We start from the raw sequence: 25117 nt of genomic DNA on the forward strand, positions 1-25117 counted from the left end.
TTGATTGCATTATATTCATTTGGCGGAATAAGCAGCTTCAAAGGGCTGGATTAAAACTCTTTGTTTGCAAAAATCTGTGATTGGACGAAACATCATTTTGGAATGTACTAGCTACGTCTATTTTTGAAACAAATGCAATTATTTGTAGCTATTGACAAGTTGGTGTGTTTCATCGTTTCAATTTAAGCCTTTTTTGAATTTAATTTTGAAATGTAATATTTTACAAGCAGGACCACATTGTCGGATACTTCATCATAACAATAAAATATTTTTACTTGCTTGGTTTCTTTTTTAAATTTGAAACCTGAAACACGATGAAGTTTCGCGAAGTAAGAACTGCCAACGACGTAAAAGAAAAGATTTAGTTTTGTTTTCCAGTAATTACTATTAGTTTCCATAGATGTAAATAATCAGTTCTAACACTGACAGAAATTCTTTAGGAGTTGTAGTTGTTTGTTGTAAAATAAATGAAAAGTTATAGCGAAGATATTTGAAGAGGTGTGAAGCAGAGCTACAGGTTGTGAAGCATGATCTTATATCCAAAACATTGTGTATTGCAGTTAATTTGATATTTAGAGTCGTAACGTTCCTATAAAGCCTACTTCGCTGGATAATTCAGCGGAAACGGAACTTTATTCATACTTAAACCTTTATTCCATTATTATTATTGCTAATGAAAATGTTATCATTTCAAGGAATTTAACTATCTTGTGGCATATGAAAACATCGCATTTTTTCCTGTTTTACTGTTCGTATTTTGGAGAAAAATTTCATAATTGCTATGACAACGCACACACGAACAAACTTATGATGACGTAAAAACGTTTATCTACAAAATATATTTTACAAACTCTGTTTCGTAAACTATTAAACTAGTTCGGTTACAACGTTTCTAAAATTGAGCTCTCGAGATGAGAGCGACAGTTTGTGCATATATATTTTTATTTTTGACCAAAAAAGTATTTTAAAACTTTGTTCCTGATGAATGCTATAAACGATGACGGAAGCTTTGAAAGATATTGATCATTGTAATAAATTGGGAAAGCCAAAGGCTCAGCTAGCACGGCAAAGAGATCTGATGTTGTGTCCTCGTTCTGCAAAAAGAAAGATGAGAAGATTAGCTGACTCTTGTTGGATGATAAGCATTACATGTTTTTCAGTTGTGATTACACGAAGCATTATCAGATCGGGATGAAATTCACCCGCGGATTGAAATTTTTTGTGGTTATATTGCTAATTTTCACCCAGTTTAAAGCAGTAACGGAACCAGCCCGTCTTTACTCCTACAATGCAAATATTTTTGTGTTTAATGATTAATTGGAAACACGATGAATGGTATTAATTTTCTAAAGAAATGAATAGTAAATTTGCTGAAAATTTTGCATGGTAGGAGTAAAAGATCTGGCTGGCTTCTATTAGAAACAGAGCAAAATTTAAAAACATAGCCTGAAGAGAATGTACAAAAGCTCTACATCGTCATGACTGATCACTAGCATCTCTATATTTTAGCAAGGCTAAATTCAACCGTCTCGTAATGCCTTAATTTGCCAGCGATAAAATAAAAAATATTGACTCTGGCTAAGCAGCGTATCACTTTGTCTAGCTTGCCATCTCCACCTAAACACAGAGCATGAACTTTTGAAATTCTTTGAATTTTTCGTTTAATTTCTCGTTTCTTTGATTTCTTTGTTATCTTCATGAATAGCGAACTCGTTTTGTTATGGTTAAAAGCAGTAACTATAAAAGACGCACATGCTATATTAATAATTTAGCTAGAGGTTTCAGCTGCGATGGAACGATTGCATGACAGATTATTCATCCCCGGCTGAAACGAAGCTGGGTCAAAATTATGTATGTAATATATCGCATGCTGCCTATTGTTTTCAATGGAGAGCTTCAAAATTGACTGCGAGTACGACTACCGCTACATGATTTGACTGTGAGGGATCTGGGTTCAATAAACAAGTTGTCGTAGTCAAAGTATTTTTTTGTTAAGATGATGAATACAAGTACGAGTACAACTTTATTCCTTTATTTGTTGTCAAAATATACTGTGATAAATGCATTTTTGAAGCATTCATTACTCAGGAATGTATAAATGTAACAGTGTTTTTTTGCGAAGTAATAAAGCAAAACTCTATGGGAATTCTAGTGGTATTCTATGGGAAACTCTATTGGTATTACGATCACACAATATGCAGCTAAACATATCAACGACGAAGAATTTCATATTCTTGGTAAATTTGTGGAAAAAGATTTGAAGCAAGTAATCAAAACTCCGGATGTAGCTATGGAGCTTATTAGTCAATTTTATATTTAATGAAATGTTTACTTCGTCCGTCATTTTGTTATGTTCATGGCCAGACTTTGTACTTTCAGGAAATTTTATTAAATAAAATCAATTATATTATTTTTCTTTGACAAAAAAAAACAACAATGCCTCTATAGACAAATTGAGCAGCAATACAAAAGAAAGCAATTAAAAAATCAGTGATTAGCAAAAAGATAGAAAACGTTTCTCTTATAAATACTTAAGCAAAACAACTTCACAATATGGCAATACGTTTCTAAAGTGATTCGTGAAACTAAGATGTCAACATTTCTGTTATTTGATGGCTTAATAAATATGCCTTTTAACCAAATAAGAAGAAAATGAAAAAGTACTCTAGACTATCTAACTTTTTTCAAAATCACGTACTCAGTTAGATGACTGCTACGATTTTTTCTTCTGTACGTAGTAACGACTGCAAAATATCGCGTAGTTTGCACAAAAAAACGAATTGCGTAGCAGTAGTCGTACTCGTAGTCAAATCTGAAAATTTCTATTTACTACTAACACCGTGCTGAAATTTAATCCAGGCCAAAAAGTTGAAACTTTAACCAAGCTGAAAAAATGCATGTAATTGGCCTCTGATTTTTTTTAAAAAATAGCCTGCTATAAAAGAATGGCAGTAGCTAAAAATGTTTCCTCGTTTTTAAAATATCCCTACAGCAGACATTTTTTATTACAACATATGGTGTCTTTGAAATTATTCATTTACCTGCAGTAATTTCCTGTGACTTTTTCTACTAAACATGTTTCCATCTTGAATTATGTCCTCAACTACATGGCGTACAGAGTCTAACAAAGAAAATTCATGTTAGCAACAAGTGAGAGTTTATACTCAGGTAGGAACTAAATAATAAAAATATGCACAATTATTGTAGTACTTATGAAAACAGTTCGTCAGTCAGTCCTCAAATTTCAAAACGTAAGAATTAATTTGAGCTGAACCCTTCATTAAAAAAAGTCTAGTATTAGCCGTCACGCATCAAAGCTTAAGAATATTAGATGGAAATGGCAAAATTATAGCAAACTATATGTATGAAAAATGTAAATAACTATGATCAAACGTCTTGTAACATTAAATACAATTGTTTTTATACCTTTGTATCCACCAAAGCGCATCTTAAATCCTACAGCACCTTGTATACTACTAGAATGAAATTTTATGTAGAGTTTTGCACTTCTCGCCACTATAACTATAGGATCAGAGTTACTCTCGCAAGTCTCATACGTATAAACGGAGTTAGGGTTTTTATTTTCTCGAATGACAAGATAATCTGCACATGGAACGTCAAAGGGAAGAGAGAGTCTTGGAATGAGGAAAAACGTTGTATGATTTTTTATTGTATCAATTGTCCATTCACATGTAATTCCAGGAGGATAAGGATCTGGAAAATTTGGAGTTGAGATAAATCCCGAAACGGTGCTATTTACATTCCAGCCACATTTTGTTTCTGTCAAAGAAGACTAAACTTTTAATGACAAAGAAACAAATTACTTATTGTAATTTCAAAAACACTCATATATTATACAAGTTGCGACATCAAAGTATAAATATTTCGTACAAAGCAAATGTGATAGTTACCTATGCACTTCGTTCTACTCTTTGCACCAGGCGCAATTGTCGTTTTGTTGCCAGGGCAACGATAGCAAAAGGTCTCAGACGCTTGATTTTGGTAAGTACCTCTTGGACATTCGACACAACGATTTGAAGACACTTTGAAATAGTTTCCTCGAGCACAAGAGCCTTGAAATTTTGAAATGGAAAAAAGGTTGTTTAAAAATTACAAAATTGGAACGTACATAAGTTGCAAACATGTTAATGCAATTCATAGTGTGTTCAAAAAAACAGGAACCCACATAAATTAATTATGAATTCACTGAAATTATCATGCAATATAATGTAATGTGTGCAACAAAAAGTGGAGCCCTTAGAAATCAATTTGCATTCTCTTAAGTTATTGCGCACATTATTGTAACTAGCATACAAAATAGTCTAATGAACTTAAATGTTCTGCGCTTCTTTGATTTTATAGAATTTTTGCAGTATTAGTTAAACCAAAAACAGGGTAAAAGCACTGTCATGCACTGATTTCCACTTCAAATTCATTAAACAAAAGTTTTGTAAAATCAAAGCGCCAATACCTGATTTATAACAACAAAACTGGTAACGTAATATTATTTATTCCAATGCAGATATAATTTCATTGCGTATACATATTTATTGGCCAGGTTCCAGTTTGTTTTAAACATAAAGAAGCTTCACAACAAATTAACTAAGAGGAAGTAATAGCTAATTCATACTACATTATCCTTTGCAGATTTCATTAAATGCATACATATAATTATTTCTGTGGATTCCGTTCTTTAGGGACACCCTATATTATATTTCAGTGCTCATAGTGCTTGTTATTAATCATATAATTAAAAAGACATAATACATGTTAGATTTTGAAATACAATTCTCTTGTTTCATTAAAATTTAGGAGTTGTTTTGTTTTGACAGTTTACAAATATACAAAGTGCAAAGTTGCGTCCATCTTAAAAAATATGGCAAAAGAAACATCTCCATGCCTACATTTTCTACTTTACACACTAATTTGTATTTTCACTCTTGGACAAAGCTTTCATTTCACGAAACTTCCAAATTCATAGAATCAGAAAGTGGAAATTAATAATAGAAGTTCAACTAATGGATATTAAAAAACATTTAACTTGCGATATATAATAATTTCGTTTTGTGCAGTTTATAATTTTCAATCACTATATTATACGAAATTTCAGAGAGGACAACTTTGCTTTGTTGATAAAAATCACAGACAGCAATATTGTAACAAATAAAAGAGGAAACTTCATGTTAGGACAATTGTCGTAGACCAACAAGCCAACTTATTCTTCCTTCTTATTATAAATTGTTTCTCATCAAAACAAATTTCCAGTCATCTTTATACGCTGGGGTGGATCTAAGGTATGTCAAATCAGTCACTCGACATATGTTTATCGTTCAAAAATTATTTATCAAATGTAATGATTACATATTTTTTTTGATCATTAAATTTCCGTTCAGTAATCGTTTGGATTTCATCGTCAAAATTCTTTTTTATGTATGAAAACATATACAAATACCACGTTAGTAAACACATCAGTAGATAAAAACATATCTAGAATTGTATTAACTGGCTAAATGATAAGCGGTGTGGCTCGACTGGTTCGACCGACAACGGAGCTCAAAAATGCTTATTTAAGCATTTCCATTGGTCAATAGCCAGATCAGTGGATGATCTGGAATAATCTCGACCAATAAGTGGGGTGGCTGTACCGATAAGGGAGTCCAATTGCTATCGTGTAATTGGTTCGTTTAAATTTTTGTCTTACTGTGATTGGTTTGACCGATTTCGACTGATAGCCAACTGAAGTAACATAATCAAGCTCACTGTCTGAATTGAATGTTTGATCGTTTCATAGTAATTTTGTAAAGCATGATAGAAACTAAACTACAATCAGATGGAATTTATGGAAATCTTTTACAAATTTATATATTAACATGAATGCTGCTGTCCAAACTGTGAATTTTTCAAGAGGGTGAAAATTTATGGATGAATTGTAAATGTTTGGCAAAGACGATCTCGCGAGCAACAGTTCAGTTGTTGATGTTAAAAAGCAAGCCAACATTGTTTTGAGTTTTGTTAGCAGAAATTTACATCGAAAATCGTAAGTAAAGGACAACTGAAGTGTCTGCATGAATGTAAAATATCAAAGTCAATTTATGCGAGTATGTGATGCGATTTATGTCAATATGGCGTATGGTAAGCAGATTAATGCTTCTAAAATTGTTGTTGCTGAAAGGACTTTTATCTATGATTTCTTTATTGCTTAAGGAATCGTGGCCATTACATGGCAGCGAAATCCTACATTCCTGCAAATATATTTCAATGGACAAAAAATCTGTAGCCATGAGGCGCCATAATATTATTTACTTTATCATAAACAAATGTTTCGAGCTTTTCAGTTTATGGTCGTTGATCATTAAATCATTGGACAGTTATACTACATATTGTTTAAGATGTGAGAACACATTGATTACATGAGAAGCTGTTTACTATAACCTGTGATTTTGAGTCTTCTAATCCATAAAGCTTTTTATTTAGACAATTTGACTGGAATGGTATTAAACCTGAGTATTTCACATACATGAAATGTTGTCCCATGTCACCACAAATTGTCCCCTTTTCTAACTGAACACCTCATGTAGAGATGTAAAGGTGTGTTAATCTGTGGCCCATATCAGATTGTTTGTCATAAATTCCAAAGTGCTATTGATGTATTAAAAGCATTTTATATAAAGTAAAAATGTCTTTCTATTCATGCAGATAAACTTTGAAATTTGGCAAAACAGCAAAATATTTTTCATGATCGCTAGGTAATTTTTCTGATGATCATTATATTTTCTAAACTAAATTATTTCAGATTTACATTTACACGAGCTTTGATCATATGAAAAGATATTTATCATAACCAGTAAGAATGACACATGAACCATTCTGTTTGTATTGGCAAATGCATTGTTACTGGTGATTGCTATATAGCACACCTTGCATATACTTACAGAAGATAATAGTATAGTGAAATGCCTAATAAGCATTAATGGCATTAAGCTGTCCTTAAAAGCAAATTTTCACTGTGACAATTTTTGCTTAATCTTTGACAAAAAAAAATTTTAAGTTTTACTCAAAAGGTGAATTAGCTGGCACTGTATGCAGAGATGGGTAAGGGTTACAATAAACTTGCATGTTTGAAGTCTGAGCTTTTCTACATCTATGAACTGTGCCTTGTAGTACTAAATTTCTAACTTAATTCATTACATAGAGGTTTGAATGGAGGTCTCTAGGGGGCCTATGCTTGACAACTTGGTATAAGATTTTAAAGAAAATATCTTTTTTGGAATAGCATTATTGTAAAATAAATTCTACATTCCTAGACATGCTAATGAGCCATATATTTGGCATGATAATGATCCTAAATATTTGTCAAAACATTCAAGTGTTTTTCACTTCAGTTGGTTTTTTTTTGAAAAAAACGTAAGCAAAATGTGTCGTTTTTACGCAAAAACGATGCCCAAAAAAATACATTTTGTATTGTTCAAAAACGCTGAAAATGGCATTTCCAAGGCTCTGAAATTCAAATTTTCTCAGGGGGGAATGCCTCGGACCCCCTCCCCTAGGTGCGGAGCGCCTCCGACGTTTTATGCCTGATGTTTGAAGAATCCTAGATCTGCCCCTGTTTATACGTTATTTTTCACTTAAAAAGTAATTATTAAGCAATCCTAATAGAAAAAATTACTCACTTTGTCCCCTAGGGTTCCTTGCACATTTTAGTTTCTTTTTCAATCCTCTGATATCTTTTCTTCTGACTAGGTATTTGTCTCCGTTAAATGAGAGAAACAGCTTGCCCGAGTTTACCAACTTTCTTAAATTAAAAGCAATTCTATGAAGTCGAATCTCGGCTTTACAACGTGTGCACGACGAGTTGCATGATGACTGTTGTGCTACTGAATAAATGTCAATTTTTATTTCAAAGCTGGCTAATAGGAAATAAATGTTCTTGAAACGACATCTTGATGTAACTGCTTGGATCTCACAAGGAGCACTACAGACTTCTTTTAAGATCAGTTGCCGTAAATCACGACGAAAGTTCGATGATATTTTGGCATTTGTTTTGCATCGTCGAACTTTTAATTTCAGCCTTATTTTTCTCGTGATAAAATTCTTTCTTGAAAGATCTATAAAAAATAATTACCAAACAATTCCATAACTTTACCATCCTGATTAATTAAATGGCTTATATGACTACTGTTTTAAATTAAACATAAATGTCTGATTCACGAATAAAGTAAATAGACCAATAAACTATATAAACCATGTTAAATATTTTGCCATTCTATAATTAAAATCAAGTTGGCCCAAGTATCGTATTCCAAATAGTTTGTAATCCTCTTCAATATTATCTTGGCTTAAATCATTTTAAAAAATGAGCAAGGAACGGCAATATTTCATGGTATTTTGAATTCTGTTCTATTTTTAGCTTAAATTCAAGAAAAGTTCTTTACATTTATTAATTATAAATACCATAATATCAAAATAAGACTACAGTCTGTATCCTGAAGATAACTCAACATAATATGACAACAAAATTTAGTAAAAGTTGTTGATTTGACGTACAGGCTACGAACAAGAAAAAATTTCTTACTAATTTACGTCTAAGACTTGTGGACTTTATCAAGAAAGACTGTTGCACCAAACTGTTTACAAAAACATATTTAGTGTGCAAGTGTTTAGTTATAAACTTGAACACATTCACTGTCCCACTATTGAACTGTTGAAGGAATGCCGTATTTCGTTATTTTTAATTTAAATTGTTTGATTTAATCAAAACGCAATAGAAGTATCTTTACCGTAATTTTTCTTCTCACTATTATTATCTTGCAGTAGGGAGTATATAATAAAAATATTTCTTAATAGGGAAGACCTCCTCGACGATTTCCTTGAGAAGATTTCCAATTCACAAATCAATCGCTTCTAAATCACTACCATTCCTACTCGTTTGCAAACCACATTATATTATGATTGTAAAAGTATCACTATCATGTAATTGTAATTTATAGTGATTTGTACGTGTAAAGGCTTAAACACACTGTGCATACCTTTGGTCGCGCAACTATAACGACCAAATTGCATGGTCACTAAGCTAGTAGTTTTAGTCGCGCGTCTAATCGCTTTGAAAGATCAGCATGTTGAACTTATGACCTTCTTCGCTTCAGTCACTTGCATGTGATTGGTTATTTCCTAGCTCAAATGCTAATCTCTAAAGTTTACGAGAACAAAGATGGCTGGTTACGAAGAAGCGCTCATAAATTCTTTTCTTAATTTTCCTGTTCTATTTTACCTTGAAGACAAAAGGTATAGAAATGAGCACATAATTTGACAAAGATTTCAGTGCTCATGCGAAAATACAGATTGACCTTGCCTTTTCATTTTATTCTTTTTTTCAATTTTTCAATCTCTTCCAGCTCGTACAAAATGCAAATAGATGCCATAATTACTTAGCCAGATTACAAGATGCCATACTGATAGTCGCAATGTGGTATCAGTGCTTGCTTCTATATGTGTGTTTCCGACGTTGAAACGGCTAACGCGAGCGCATCAATTCGCTTTAGTCGCACGACCAAAGCGACTGCGCACCATGTTTCAGTCTTAAGCATTGTTTCTTTACAAAATATAAATTGAAGAAAACAAAGTTTGAGGACATTATTATCGTTCATTTTTGTTGATAGCGTTTGTTAATCAAAAAACATTGTGTAAGCTGTTGTAAAGTATGTATGTTTTGCAGTGAATACGTTTCATAATTCAGCGTATTAAATGTCATGGCCGTTTTCATTACTGAAAGAATTAGCAGAAATATAGTACTCAAGCGGAGATAATGAGCAAGAATTTCATATATGATAATCGCATCAGCTGGTAATCTGTGTCGTGCATTTAAAAGCGAAGATTATTTATACAAGTTTTATTAAGCCTGAAGAGGCGTGTCTTGGAGTAAGTCGCTTATGAAACAGAAAGCGTTTAATAAAGCCAATACGGTACGTGATGCCAATGTATTGCTTGCTAATTGCTTTAGAAATAAGATTTCACCATATAAAAGATGTAAGTGTACATATATAAAACCTTACCAACACAGTTATGTTTATCAGCATGTAGAGCATATTGCAGTGATCTACAACTGCATTCATAACTGCCAGGTGTGTTTTTACACAAGTGAGCACATCCTCCATTTTTAAAATGACACTCGTCTATATCTGTTTAAGAAAAATATGTAAATTCATAAATACGAAAAGTTTATGATTTAGGAACTCTTTAACTTTAAACTATACATGCCAGAAATTTTGATGATAGTAATGATTTTTTGTTTAATGGCTGTTCTAGATCTGAAACAAAAGTACAAAATAGTTTTCTGCATATTTATTAAAAGATATGTCACAACACGTTTTCTACAGGAGGAAAGTTGAACAATTAGCTTAGTTGAAAAAATTTTTAATTTTTACATAGCCAGCTACATCTTTCGGCATATTCTTACATTCTTTAGTAAAAACTGTAACATAAACCTTTGGAAAAGCGGGACCCCGAGGCAAAATGAGACACTTTTTCTGTTTTAAACAAATTCTCGCTTGTGGAGATTTATTTTAGTAAGTGAGTTTGGCGAGCAGTTCTTAAACCACATATAGCACTTTTTAAAAAAATTTGACGAAATTAAACTTGGCCGTGTTAAAGATGTTTTTGGTTGTGTTGCTACCTTTTCAAGAATAAAAGTGTCTCCCTTTTCCCCAGGTTGCTCTACCAACTTTAATATGAACTTTATTACTAACTTTAATAAACGTAAGTCAGTAAAAATATTGTGTATTTATAAATTACTTGCAATTTTATCGGTGATAGAAATTTTCTTACATGTAAACAAAAGTATTTTTTTACTTAAATTCATTTAACTATTTTATTGTTTGAGTCAATTTAACTCACCTCTGCATGTATTTCCTTCCATTCTAAACCCATATTGACAAACACACTTGTAAGTAATTCCACTTTGTTTAATGCAAACGGAATTTGGTCCGCATGCTCTCCGCTTTTTCATACACATGTCTACTAAAGTAAAAAATCGTCAGAGTAAAATGACGGAAAACAAATTTTAGCAATTTCACAAAACTAAAAATAACTGCTTTTTGTCTTTAATAATTTAATACCGAAAGTTGAAGGTATTTACTGTTTTCCTATCAGTTATTCAACAACAAAATCCAATTTTGTTAAATTTAAGAAAGACTTAGCTTAAAGAATGAATAAAAACTCAAGCGTTGATGGGGATTAAGCTACGTAGCTTTATTCGTTTGCTTTGGTTGACAGTTGATGAAACGTGGAAACCTCTTTGGAAATAATCAGCAAAATTGAACTGCGTGTAGCTAAAAGCAAGCAATGAAATTTAGTATTGTTCACATATAGATCACTTTTTTTTAAATATACATCAAATACTATTAAAAAATAACCTTCTCAAAATACGGGAATGATTAGTCAAATGTTCGATAAAGCCGTGTTTTTAACTGTATAATGCACGAGAACTCCCAGTCTCACAAAAATAAGTGGCGCAAGAAATTTTATTAATTGGCAAAAACATAAACAACATATTATTACAACAAAACAATGAGACTCCGTATAAAGTAAAACATTATTTGCTCTAAACATTTTCACAAATTTTATATGTCATTATGAGTAGAAAACGTGAAATTTTCAAAAATTACAAATTGCAAATGAATTAACCGTTAATTCATGTCATTTAAATAAAATGCAATTTAAACGGAAAATGTTATTAAAATTGATAAAGTTTTCTATTCATTTAATACGGCATTTCTTTAATAGGGTATTTTATAATAGAAATAAATAACCTATTTACTTCTTCCAATTTCATTATAAATACACTTGTATAAGTTTGGGAGAAACGAGAAATTGCTTAAAATCACTCGATCGCAGGCCAAGCAATTTCTCGTTTCTCCAAAATTTTTCGCTTGTTTGTAATTAACAATTACACTATGAGCTCGAGCGATATACGAGGCGAAATAATTATCGTATTAAAGAAATCAAGAGCGAGTAATCTAATTGTTTAAGTAGAATCATACTATTTTTAATAAAGAAAGGGTCGTTATGGTTTTTCTTTATTTTTCATGTATTTGTTGTTGTCGACATAGTGTTTAGATTAAAAATCGAACGACCTTTGCTCAGTGCATGTGTTGTATTTTAATTGACTTTTTGTTTATTTTATCATTAAATATCTTAACGTTATAGCAATTTAGTGGTGAGTTTAGCCTTCTCTACAATTGCCTTTTTATATATCAAGTTTATCCCCAGAAACCTATGTAGAACACTAGACAGGGTAGGTAGCCATGTTTGTTTTTCGCTACTCACTATCTTTGCTTCACTACACACTGTCTACTGAAAATAGATCGCGAGTAGGGTAGCCAATCAATTTAAACCATTCACAACAGAATATTAGTATGAATTTACTAAAACTCGATTGAATTTAAAAAAAAGTTTTTTATTTATTAAATGATATAATATAAAATACATTTTGTCAAAAAGCTGATCTGGTCTTTAAAGCGCGAGCATTTTTTCACCTCATGAATAAAAACATTGCTGCTTTTCAACAGATTCGATTAATATAGCTCAAATTTGGTTAAGAAAAACGAATTCAAATCGTATTGACATAAATTAATGAAAATAAACATTATTGTTTTCGGTGTAAGGCTTAAACTTTGAACAAATGTGAAAAAATGATATAAACGACAGGGATATTTTGATCATATAACAATATTGTGCTCCACAACAAATGAGGAAAAAATCGTCCTTTACAAAGAGACGCATTTCAGATGTATTTGAAACACGTCGTTCTTTAATCGTTTTTCTTGTGATGCTGTGCCATTTAGTTAGCTATGAGACTCGGCAAAATTTGAAAAACACAGCAGCAGTAAACTAATTTACAATAAAATTACTTGCTTATACCTAATTATCCAACTAGTATAATTCCTCACAAGAATAAAGAAGTGTTTTAATCAGCTTCTTCATGGAGACACATAATGTTGTCGTCGTTAAAAGGAATTAAGAAAATTGTAATTTTTGAAGGAAATAAACGTACAAAATTGCACAGCAAGAGCAATTTTATAGGCTGACCATGTATTGATATAACAGTTATTTTAAAATTTGTGGATACCTTGTCTCATATTTCAACTCGTTTGAGTTTATTAAAAAAAATTATTGCATAAAAAACAAGTGTAATCTGGATTCCATAGAGTTGAATGCTGATGCGTTAAACCTTTGCGATTATAAATCGTTTTCAATGTCGTCGCGACAACAATGATAGTATTCGAAAGCTAAAGATCTCAGAATACGCATATTGTAGTTTTCAACAACATTGCTGGGGGAAGCACAGCAGGTAAACTGAGCATGAATAACCACTGCTATAAAAAATATGGCCTTGCAATTGGTTGAATTTGGTGAAAAGTCGATCAACGATTGATAATATAAGAATGCTTTGAAATGAGCGACTCCATGAAAGATGGTTCAATAGTTTAGAAATCCAAAGGAGTTATTCGTCAAAACTTTGCCACGCATAAAGCAAATTTTCATTAGTGAAATATTAATTACGCGAATTTACCCTTTAACCTTGTGTTTTTCCCTTTGCTGTTGCTGTCTGATATCAGAAAAAGAATTTTTTGAAAAAGCAACAAAAAATTGTAAGTCATAATTTAACGACTTATAGTCCCTAAATGTTTGTAGTGAAAAATAATGTTGTTACTTTATGAAAAGTTAGCTATACTTTGCATCCAACTATATGAAGTCAGAGCGAAGTAAAAAAAAATATATGGATTTTCAGCATTTCATGTAAGGATAGATTTAAGGTTTTAGGAAAGTAAAATAAAAAATAAATGTCCTCAGAGTAATTGTGAAACAAACGATTTATATTTTTTCTGATAACGCATGCAGCTTGCATGAACGTGAAAAGAAAATGCTCAAAAAAAAATAAAAAAAATTCTTGTCTGTGGTTAGCTTTTGCTAATGTTCTACATGTGTTTAATTGTGAAGGCAAGTGCACATAAGTATGGGAAAAATAACTTGCTTAACAACATCTTTCAAAATTATTAAAAATAATAAATAAAAATGTTTTTGCCGCAGCATGTATGCACTGCGTTTCATTTTTTCTAGGATGATGTAAGGCATCAAGAGCAACACTTTCCTCTTGGAAGTTTTATATATTACATTAGGCAGTTCTCACTATGGCAGGAAATAAATCTTAAAAAACGCAAGGAAGAACTGAATAGGGTATAGTCTTAAACGCATAGCTTATAACTAAAATTTATGTATGTATTCACTTACAATTATTCCTCTTCATTATTATCTCGACATTACACACTCCAGATCCTGAGCGAATATTACTGTAAGGAACACGATTGACTGCAAGGTAGAGATATTTTTCAACAGGACCATACGTCGTTAGTTGATCATCCAGAGTGTATAAGTAGCTATTCCTGAGAATGCGACCAGGTCCCCAAGATACGTACCCGTTGGAAACACTAACATTGAGGTTAACACCATTTTCCACTACACCGTCAATGGCCTGAATTAAAAAAAATGTAGAAATAGCTAAATAAAAACTTCATGTCATTTATGAGAAAGCAATAAATTATGGCTATAGGCTTATTTTATGAGAAGGGCTTCTATAAATGATAAAAACCTATGTTCTACTTATACAATTATTATGCACATTCACATCACGTATTCCTTAAAACTATGTTATCGTCAATTGATTGCAAAGTTAGCTTTTCTCATACTTTCTATTAGCAAAAAAATATGGATGGAAAACAAATTGTTATTATGTGATAATATGATGTGCTCATATTACTAATATATAGTTAAACCTTCAGCAAAGAGTGCCCATCAATAGTCTCTCGACGATAGCCTGGCAGTTGTGAAATGTGAAATAGGAGTTGACTGTTAATCATTTGGGTTGATGCGCAGTTGCTTGACCAATTAAAATTGTGTCCGAAACCGTAATCATTTGGACAATCTGCAATAGTAAATGTCCAGCCTCTTGGCACTTCTCCATAGTTGAATTTAAAAAGAACAGACTCGTTTGTTCCACGAAAATCTATTCTTATTAGAGCTTGACTATCACACACATTCCGGCTTTGACCTTTCGATGGAAGAGAAATGATATCAATAAAGGGACTGGCGCCACGTACAATGCCATTTCTCAGGTCAATTTTCACTCTATCGCTTGAACTACTTTTCTGAAATGCTAATAATGAGAATGAGGAATAAACATAATATATTTCTCAAAACCTAGTTGTATACAATATATTCATATACCCATTGATTAAAATGTTTAAAATCTTTACTTCATTCAATGTCGCAATTGCTTTGTGTCATAGTAAAGTATTCTTTGACAGTCACAGAGAATTAAATTTCAGACAAGTGTTAAGTACATTTGGCACATTATGGATTAACAACATAATGCAGGTAATTTGCGAAAAAAATATATGATCCAAGACTTGGCACAACTTAATTGTTTTGTTATGTTGAAAACTAATGTTAAACAGTTTGCTTTAATTAAGCAAAACAGCTTGTCAGTTTGTGTCATTCAATTCAGTCAAAAAAATAACGAAGTAGGAGAAAAATTTATCTCCAATTTCATAAAACTATACCTCTACAGAGAATTTAAAAAAACTATTTGCGAGATTGCAGCTTTTTTTAGTACAGTATATGTGCAGAAAGTCAAAACAGTGCTACATTATCATGTTTCCTAAATTATTTATAGAAGCAAGCAGTACCGTAAAATTTTTTTTTAACTAATTACAGTTTTACATTAAAATACTAAAATTTGGAGAAAAAGTCACTAGGAAAATTCACAGACATTTGTTTCTAAAACTATTTTAAGGGTTAAGAATTTTAACCCGAAAGTAATGCAAGCAATGCATGATGAAGTAAAGCGGTTAGTTACAAAGTTTTTTTTACAAAGTTTGCAGAAGTACAAGATAAACATGTCATGGGAGCGTGGAAAGGTGTTTTTCTTCAAGGAAGACTTAATTTAATAATCTTTTCAAACCTTGGCATATTTTCTTTAAAGATGTGCATTTTTCAGCTATAATAGCAGTAAACGACCAGTGTCACCATATATAAATAATTTGTTATCAAAAATCGGTGGTGAGCTTGGGCACACCCAAGTTACAAAAGTTACAAAATCTGGTCACACTGTAAACAAAAAGGAAAATGCCATAATACTTCTCTAAAAATGTTAGAATCGTGTCCTTTGAGTATTTTGTAGACAAATACTATGTAATCCCCAACCCCTTATGACAATAGTGCAGCAAACGAACATTGGATGTTTGTACCTTTTCATATTTTCTCCAAGACTTTCGAGTTTATTGCTTTTGTATGCGTGTATTTGATTTTGTATTCGCGTGTTTGTATTTATATGGAGGTATCAAATTTTGTATGCGTACGTGCACTGTATGCATACAAGTGAGTGAAATGCAACTGAAATATGAGTGAATAAAACATGGATATTTGTTAGTCTGATATTCCTTAAGCTTAATCTGTTATAAGTTGTTTGTACGAATTAAAGTCGTATTGCTGAATGAGTCATTAAGTAGTTTACGTTATCTAAGCAGTTAAAAGACAAGTGAATTCATTTGGAAATTATTTAAATTTCAAACTGTTCAATCAATTTCCAAATCATCAATATGTAGCTACTGTTTAAAAAAAACAAAAATAATTGGATTAAAAAGTGGAAGCCGTTCGTTAGCTGTATGGCAAACGCATAAATATTTTAAAATTGTTTCCTGTTTTCACAATCATGCTGCTAGTGAATAGAACTGTCGCATTCTTGTCGTTTAATGAAAACCTTAAAGCAAATTATTATTTATCTAGATTTGACGACGAAGGAAAGCTGACTTTTTGCGTATCTCCGAATATATACTAAACCTTTAACCACAATGTTTAACAAACAACAAAGCGCACTGCGATTGTCATAATGTCATTCCACAAAGCTCATATAAAACAGCAATCATTTAATTAATGTATTCTGAAGAAACTGGCCAACTATCAATGAACTAAGTTTCAACAAATTATCATAAACTACAACATGAAATATGCATCAACTACTACCTCAGGAAAGAAACACAATACAGTCGTGCACATTGTATAAATCGCTGACAAAAAAAACATATATTTTACCAATAACTTGTGATTTTTTACGATTCACAAGCAACGCACACTTTTGCAACGTTCACATTATTGTTTAAGAGTCTTTTCTTTGTAAAAATCCTAAAAGGGATTAGTAACAAACTGACAAAGACGCTATGAAAATGGTGGAAAGCATAAATAATTGAAAGTGATAAATGGATTTTTAGATGAGCTTCGGGTTGGGGTTATTTAACAGTTGAAATGAAAGCCACGCGTTTTTTATAGTTAACGATGAGAAGTACCGCTCGCCGTTAAAACATAAGTTAAAACAACAAATAAACTTTGATACTTTAGATTCAGTTTAGAGTTTATTTTTTGCATGGTAAAACTCAACTTTTAAAATCTTTTTATAGCAATTATTTAGAGGAAAAAATTTTCTGGCTAGCTACTTGTGAATAAACTCATTTATCAAAAGTTGACGTTTTTTATATTGCATTGTTAAAACCACATATCATTACATTTCCTTGTGTGATTGGCTTATAATTTATGAACAAAACGCGAAATTGAAAAAGATAAGTTGGATATTTTTTATTGTATGATTGCGGTACATTTTTGTGGTACATTGCCTTTATTACAACATCATTGCTTAAGTAAAAAAGAAGCGCACTTCGATTATATGCTCAACCAGTTGCGTAGACAGCACCGTAAATATGAATCATTAGCATAATTGATTTCTTTAGAAATCTATTGTTTTTACATCGTGTGAGCATTTAAATATTTACATAAAATCGAGTGTCAAGCATGCAAGTTGGCTACGCCACTGTGCTCAACTACATCAATAGTAAAAATAAAAATCTTAGGACAATTCCATTATTTTGTGCGCACTCTATTTCTTATTCATTGATATACAGCTTTTATAACAACTTAGTTTTGAAGCCAACATCGTATATTAAGTGTCCAAAATAAAAAGTCGAGTTTTGAATCATGTTGCACGATCAAATTACACTTGCGCATAATTTAATCATAAAATTGTTACATTACACACTTTAGCCTACTTTTTGATATCGTAAATACATCTGCAGAAATAATGACCATTTTTCATTTCCATGGTGTGGGTAATTGATGCACTCATTCTATGTACACTAGGCTCTCCAATTTTCAATGTTTTAGCAAATCAGTAAGTGATTTAAATTATTTTATGTCATACTTCATTGTTACCATAATTTCGTAAAAGCACTATTGCTAATGCGCATTTAATATACACGACGACTTTTTTTAGAATAGACATGTTTTGACATCTCATGATGCCATCTTCAGTATGATTGAGATAATAAATGATACTTCATTGTTAATATTGAACTGGTGCAGTTCTGGCGCAGAAGTGTCATCAACAAGGCTTTGGGCCAAACCGCTTTCGTCAATTAACCCAGGAGCATATCTTCTTTTTATTCGGAGCAAAGAAAACATGATTATAAGTCACATAGTTCCCGTTAAAAAGTATAGCTAATAAACCCTTTTTTACCTATAGATTCAAACGAGGTGTGCACTTGAAATTTTCTCAAAATTTGTATTATTAGCGACATCAAGCTTATGTTGATAAAAACTAATGATACGAACTTTTGACACATATTATTTCATCTCTATAAGGTGAAGCACTTTACCAATATATTTTTACTTCAAGGTAAGCGTTTCTATCGGTAAATAAAATGTTAGACGCAAATGCCGTGTGTAAACTTAACCGAAGTTTCTTCGCGATGAACAAAATAGGGGCAGAAAAACACTTCAAGTCTACAGGCACGTGCTTGACACTTGACAATTATCGAACCATAAGTAGTCTATGAAGGACAACCATTGATTATGTGCAATTATGTTTAATGACAAACACTGTAAACGCTACAAGAGCGTAAACGGCGAGCAAAATATTATCTTCAATAGCGCAGACAGCAGGAAATAAACATGAAAAATACTAGTCCTTGAAATTCTAACAGTTATTCGAAAAAAATTAAGAAGTTCCATATTTTAAATGTCGTCGAGCATAATAAAGGTAATCATATAAAAAAAAACAAAATAGTTTTGTTCTGTGCTGGTCTTACATTAAAATATCCATTTCTTTATTAATACTATGTTAGAACGCGAAAAGTTATGGCGCACATTATGGAAATGACTGAACAAGTAAAGTTTTCCATTTCGTGTCAAATATCAATTTCAAAATGATCACGATGATTTTAGTTTTATAATTTATTTACATAACTTTGATTGCTATGCCAGATTTACTGCAATGCATGTTTTCATACAACTGAATATAAATAACATTCTCATATAAAATAGTTATCAGATTTCAAGTTAAATACTGAGTCTGAATTTGTTTTTTCATAACTAGAATTTAAGAATTATATTGCGAATTTCTTATAAGAGAATCATTTCGAGCTCTGCATAAATAAAAATAACGGCAAATTTTTTTAGCACTGTAATGATTTTGTAAGTTACACAAGCTCTAATTATCAGACGATGCTGAAGAAAACCGATACTATCCTACACTATGATTGACTGGCAAATTATAGAAAATTATTTGGTTGAAAAACCTAATGAAATAAATGTATTCACAGTTATACTTGTGCGCATTACACTTGGTATATTTAATTTAGATAAAATGTCATTAAATTTGCCTAGTGCTGGCAATTAAAATATTCCACTGTTTAACGCTTCAATGCTGTATGCAATAAAATTAAACGCTAGTGAAAATCGAAGTTTGATGTGAACAAGACGAGTTTCATAATATGTCTTGTCTTTTGTCTAGATAAACATGTGCTCACTTTATTCTAATTACTAACCTTGCAATACAAAAGCAAAGAAAAAACGAACGCGGTATGCAAACAGATTCATCCTGCATGAAGGCTTGAGTTTAGACAACAGACGATCACTGTGCCTTCTTGAATATGAATTCAAAAATGCTAAATGATGTATTTTAATAAAAACATATGCTAGTTGCCGTTAACAGAACCGGACTAATGCTGACAGCAGTCTAAACAATTAACTGTCAATTCTTTAATTAGAAATCCTTGATAGAGCCAATAGAAAAACGCAACTAGTATTGCTTGTTTAAAATATGTGTAGAGGTATTGGTGCAACAGTGTCTGCAAGAAAAGGGTGTTAATTGGCTTTATTTTCCGCTAATTTTCGGCTTCAAGTGACTATTATATACCTATGCAATGAATGATGGACAATTCAACAATGCACAAAATAACATGTTGAAAACATTTACATTTTAAACGTTTTCTTTACAGGTTGAAGGATGACAACCTCTCGTTTTGATGAACTCTTTTACACGTGAAGTAATCGTGGGAGCATGCACGTTGCGACAATTATATAGTAGCAAAATGTAAAAATAGAGTTTGCTATCACTTTTGAAGATTTGCACAAACTTACTAATGAAAAACAGTACTCGGGGCTCACCAATCTTCCAATGATTACATTTCTCACTGACACAACAGCTCATTTCCTATGTAGCCAGAAAAGAATATTCTTATATTGGGTTGATACTTTTAGCCATTGAATTCTTCAGAAATAGCTATGATCTAAATCGATATGTTTAACATCTGCTATTACTGACCTCGCAAAGTTCAGATTTTATCGCAGTGTTTTATTTATGTACACACAATGATGAATTGCAACAAATGTCACCACGTTCGATTACTATGCCAAGTTTTACAGACATTTGCAATCCACTTACACCGACGCGCAGGATCTTATATTCTAAAATATAGAACTTCAAAATTTTTCTATCATTGTTTATTGTGTTCCATTTTACATAACAACATAGATAATTTAAAAAACTGCCAGCACAAAGCCGTCAAACTTGAAAACAGTTCACTGTTGCCGATGAATCTCACAAGGAGAGTTTCGATACAATCCTCAAACCGTTATGGTAAAAGACAATATAGCCAACATTTAATATTATCACGATGCAAGCTTTATTATGGCGATGGGGTTCGTGGCTTTTTCAAGTGTCGATCATTTGACTTTTTCATTTGTTGTAATTGGTGGAATTGCAAGTGTCACAACATTGTTCTACTGTAAAATCATCAGAATTTGACGAGATTTTTGTGTTGCAGGGAACGAACTTCAAAGGAGCAACATAGCGAGCATATACTGAAGAAAATAAAGGAATCATATGTTTGCTGTTGCTGTTGAAGGTGCAAACTGGGATTTTAGCTGAGAAGCTGTATTAAAACTTGGAGGTGAGCAGCTTGTTGTATGATGAGTAAAAGGATGCAAAATAATCAAAGGGGACAAAGTTCAATTGTGTTTTCCTAGGCTAATATGGAGAAAAAACGCTGGGTGGTGAGCTGCATTGACTACAGGAAGACACTTTATATGGCGCAGCATCTGCTGATTGTTAAAATGTTAGAAACAGTAAAGGTGGGCGAGAACGTGAAGGATGTGACGCATAGATTATATTATTGACCTTGAGATCCACAAGCCGTAAACCAATGACGACGAAATCGAAAAACCAGACGACTCATTCCAGACTACGGTTTTCCTGCAAAATTTAAACACTTTACATTTTTAGGCCAGAGAGCGACATTTTGATTGAATCGTTTAAATTCACTCGTTTTGCTCTCTCGGGGAGTTATGAAAAAGTTGCAATAGACAAAGACGAGTTTTGGCTTCTCCAGAATCTGCACCTTTCAAAAAATCCCAAATCCCCCAATAAACACGTTGGAGGGTTTTAATTTAGGAAACAGGGATGATTTTTGAATGCATGGCAGAATATCGCTGCGGAAAAAGCGATGTAAAATTGCTTTGTGAGCTGTTACATCTTCAAGATAGATGGACTTTCCCACAAGGTTCATTTTATGACGGGGTCGAAGGACTGTGTATTTGTCTAAAGCGACTTGCATAGCCTAGCCGCTTTTTGATTTGATACATAGATTTAATTTGGAAAGAGCCTTGCAGTGATAAGCATGATTCATAGCAAATTACTGTAGTTTATTCATAGAGAACATGGGCACAGAGTTACAAAATAGAATCCCTCAATTCTCAGTGCAGTGAACCTATAAATTTATGCCGATGGAATTTAAAGGAAATGTGTAGCTCTCAAAAATTGTTTGGTTTTATTGATGGAACTATTGCACCTATTTGTCACGCAAAAGAATCACAAAGAATTATCTATAACGGTCATAAACGATTTTAAGCCTGTTTTCCACTTGCCACGTATCGTATTGTATCGTAGCAAAACGTAATACGGCGCAAGCATGCTTGTTCCCATTGACCACCGAATTCATAAGCACGCATGCACCATGTTACATTTTGATACGATACGTTACGAAAAGTGGAATTGGAAAACAGGCGTAATGCTATGAAGTTTCAATCAATCTCTTTGCTAATTTACACTTCAGTAGGTCCTGTATATAAGAAAATGTATATCTAAAGTTACATTTAATATATATTTGCTGTCTTACCCCTCTGCATTTATGTTTAAATATGTAACATGAAGCATGTTTGCCAAGTAAATTCAAGAGTCTAACATTTAAACATGTTCTTGCAGAAGGGAAAAGGCATGACTCATCTATGGTTGTGGAATCTGGTCTTCTTGCTAATCTGGAGCAGCATGCAATTTCAGAAACGGGAAAACAATATATTTCACATACCTTCCTCCTAAACCCACTTTCAGTCAAATTTTGCCGTTGAAAATTTGAAAAGTTATAAAAATCAGTAATGTTTGTTAAAGTCGTACTTGTTACATAAATTGGGAAAGAACTGCACTACAGTTCAAATGATTATTCATTATTGTCAAGTCGGTTTTTGTATCGATAAGACAAAAAAATGCAGTGTTACGCATTTTTAATTCCACTCGGAAGTCAGACTTATTTCTTAGCCAGTAAAATTTGTAAGACTTAGGCTTGCTTTTGCTGTACATTACTGTGCTAAATGTCGACGCACAAGGGTGCTTCAAAGCTATTTTAAATGTTTGTAATCAGAAAGATCTACAAAAATTACTAAATTGAATTTCATGAGCATGCGCACTAGTACAATGTTTGGCCCGGCATGCCGGGCAAGCCCGTCTATCGCACTGACATGAACCCGTTTATGCCAAGATTCCCCCTTCCGAGAGATAAATATAGTAGTCTTGTATATTTATTGTTGGAAAGGCCTGAATTGAGTGTCATAATTGACAAATCTAGCTGCAATATAGCTGTAAATTAAAAAAATTAATTGTAAAGTATAATTTCAAAATTGTAAATTTAGCTGTAAATCGAAATTGTTATTGAACATAAAAGAATTCGATGAAAAAGTCAAATATACTTACGTTTTAGACAATACTTCAAAAAAGTTGCATTCCAATATTTTGTTGGAAAGGACGGCAATAAGAGCATGCGCAGAAAACACATAAGTGTAACGTTACTTCCAGCATTTAGTTTGGCTTACAACATTGTGAGTCTTAGGCCCATTTCAAACGTAGCATTTTACACGAGCCAATTGCATTAAAAACAAAAGCAAATGAGATAAAGTTCCTCATTACTTATTATTTTAAATGTATTCGGCTCATGTAAAATGCTACGTTTCAACGGACCATATATAGTCCCTACTAAGGAATGGAGCATGGCATTAACATGAACTAAAAAAGTAAAGTAAGAATGGGAGGAGGGATTTTCCAGGAGAAAGTTGCAACCTTTGCTATTTGTGTTGGTAATGACTCCTTTAACTAATTTGTCAAAAGGATAGAGTATTGGATACAGGTTAAGAAACAAGCAAAATGTGATTAACCATTGCACTGAACAGTTTGACACATATCGCGAAATATATATAAAACATACCAAATCAAGCAAAAGTTTGGAACTCATTAAAATCAGCAATTAAAAATGTAGACTCTTGTAATGCTTTCGAAAACCAAATCAAACGTAATTTGCTTTTAAATGCACAATGATGTTTTTTCAAAATAGCTTGTATGGATAACTGCTTTTACATCTACCGTATTTCTTTCCCTGTATTGTAAATGTTTAAAGAAAATTATTTATTGTTTTCGACACTTATCAACTAGTGAAAGTTAAAAGCACAAAAGGGTTTGTGAGATATATTTAGCTCTTTGCTATTTGAAAATATTTTGAGAAATGTCTGCAGTCATTCTAACAGGAGAAAAAATATTGATTGACTGATTGATGGAAGTTTTTTCTAAAGATATTGTAAGTGCATGGATATAGACATAATACATTGGAATAGATAAATGTTTGTTTTGGATTTAAATGAAAAGAAAAAGGTTAGTTACGAGGAAATTTTTTCCAAATGGCCAAACAATGTATGAGTTACACAAAAATAGATGCTAATATTTAATTGTGTTGGAAGGAACTTGCATTAAACAAATTGAACTGAAAGAAGAGAGAAGATATATAGCAGCATTGCAGCTGTATGGAGAGAATATAATAAAGGCAATAAATGTTTAGGGAATAAGAAGAATAAGATACTCTGCCGGAATTTCGGATTGAAGTCACAAATGATAAAGGGCTTTGGATTGGAGGGAAAAGAATTCGAGTATTTCAAAATATGAAATGGGGCTAAACTTTATAAGAAGAAAAAAAAAAGAAAGGAGGAGATGAATAAATACACTGATGATAGGCTGTGTGAGTAAAGGGGAACATCGATTATTTAAATATGTTGAAGAAAATAACAAATCAATGTTAAAGACCGTTAAACAAACATTGCAGGTAGAAGACAAAGAAAAATTTCAAGAAACGGGCTGAAAAGTTGAATGAAGAGAGTTTTTTTTATAGAAAAGAGATTGCTTGTAGATGGGGGATGGTTTAAGTTGAGAGAGGGAAATGTGTGATTTGTTATTGAAGCTCTGGAGCAGATATTAAGAACAATATTATTTAAAGCAAGTATTGAGAAGGAAAATGTTAATATGCAATGTAGAATGTGTGATAAACAACTGAAGACTGTTGGTCCTTAGGCAAGAGGCTCTACTGGTTCGGTACAACGGGAATTGAAAGAAATGTATGATAGAACGAGTTTAAGAGTTTAAGAG

The 25117-nt window shown here is 32.2% G+C and overlaps 1 protein-coding gene across 2 annotated transcripts; it reads right to left on the minus strand.

Moving 5' to 3' along the window:
* Positions 1-631: 631 nt before the first annotated feature.
* On the minus strand, positions 632-20058 carry LOC124458028 (signal peptide, CUB and EGF-like domain-containing protein 2). 2 transcript variants are annotated; one of them, XM_047008142.1, is made up of 10 exons: positions 19926-20058; positions 14829-15208; positions 14287-14527; positions 10891-11010; positions 10050-10175; positions 7671-8105; positions 3912-4073; positions 3427-3780; positions 3042-3121; positions 632-1094 (listed from the first exon to the last, which is right to left on the minus strand). In XM_047008142.1, the coding sequence occupies exons 1-10, from the start codon at positions 19975-19977 to the stop codon at positions 942-944; spliced, it is 2103 nt and encodes a 700-aa protein (XP_046864098.1). In that variant the 5' UTR covers positions 19978-20058; the 3' UTR covers positions 632-941. The 2 variants fall into 2 exon arrangements, with proteins under 2 accessions (XP_046864098.1, XP_046864097.1); XM_047008141.1 differs by having other exon boundaries at positions 10891-11013.
* Positions 20059-25117: the final 5059 nt, after the last annotated feature.

This window comes from Xenia sp. Carnegie-2017, unplaced genomic scaffold (genome assembly GCF_021976095.1).
Source record: "Xenia sp. Carnegie-2017 unplaced genomic scaffold, XeniaSp_v1 HiC_scaffold_6, whole genome shotgun sequence".
Classification (NCBI taxonomy): Eukaryota; Metazoa; Cnidaria; class Anthozoa; order Malacalcyonacea; family Xeniidae; genus Xenia; species Xenia sp. Carnegie-2017.

Bases quoted from the DNA above. Each gene is read 5' to 3' on its own strand.
- LOC124458028 (XM_047008141.1), bottom strand. From the start codon at position 19,977: ATGAATCTGTTTGCATACCGCGTTCGTTTTTTCTTTGCTTTTGTATTG. The intron at 8,106-10,049 runs GTAAGGTTTTAT...TATTTTTTATAG, and splicing joins TGATAAACATAACTGTGTTG to ATCTTTCAAGAAAGAATTTT. The intron at 1,095-3,041 runs GTAAATGAATAA...TTCTTTTTGCAG, and splicing joins GTCACAGGAAATTACTGCAG to AACGAGGACACAACATCAGA.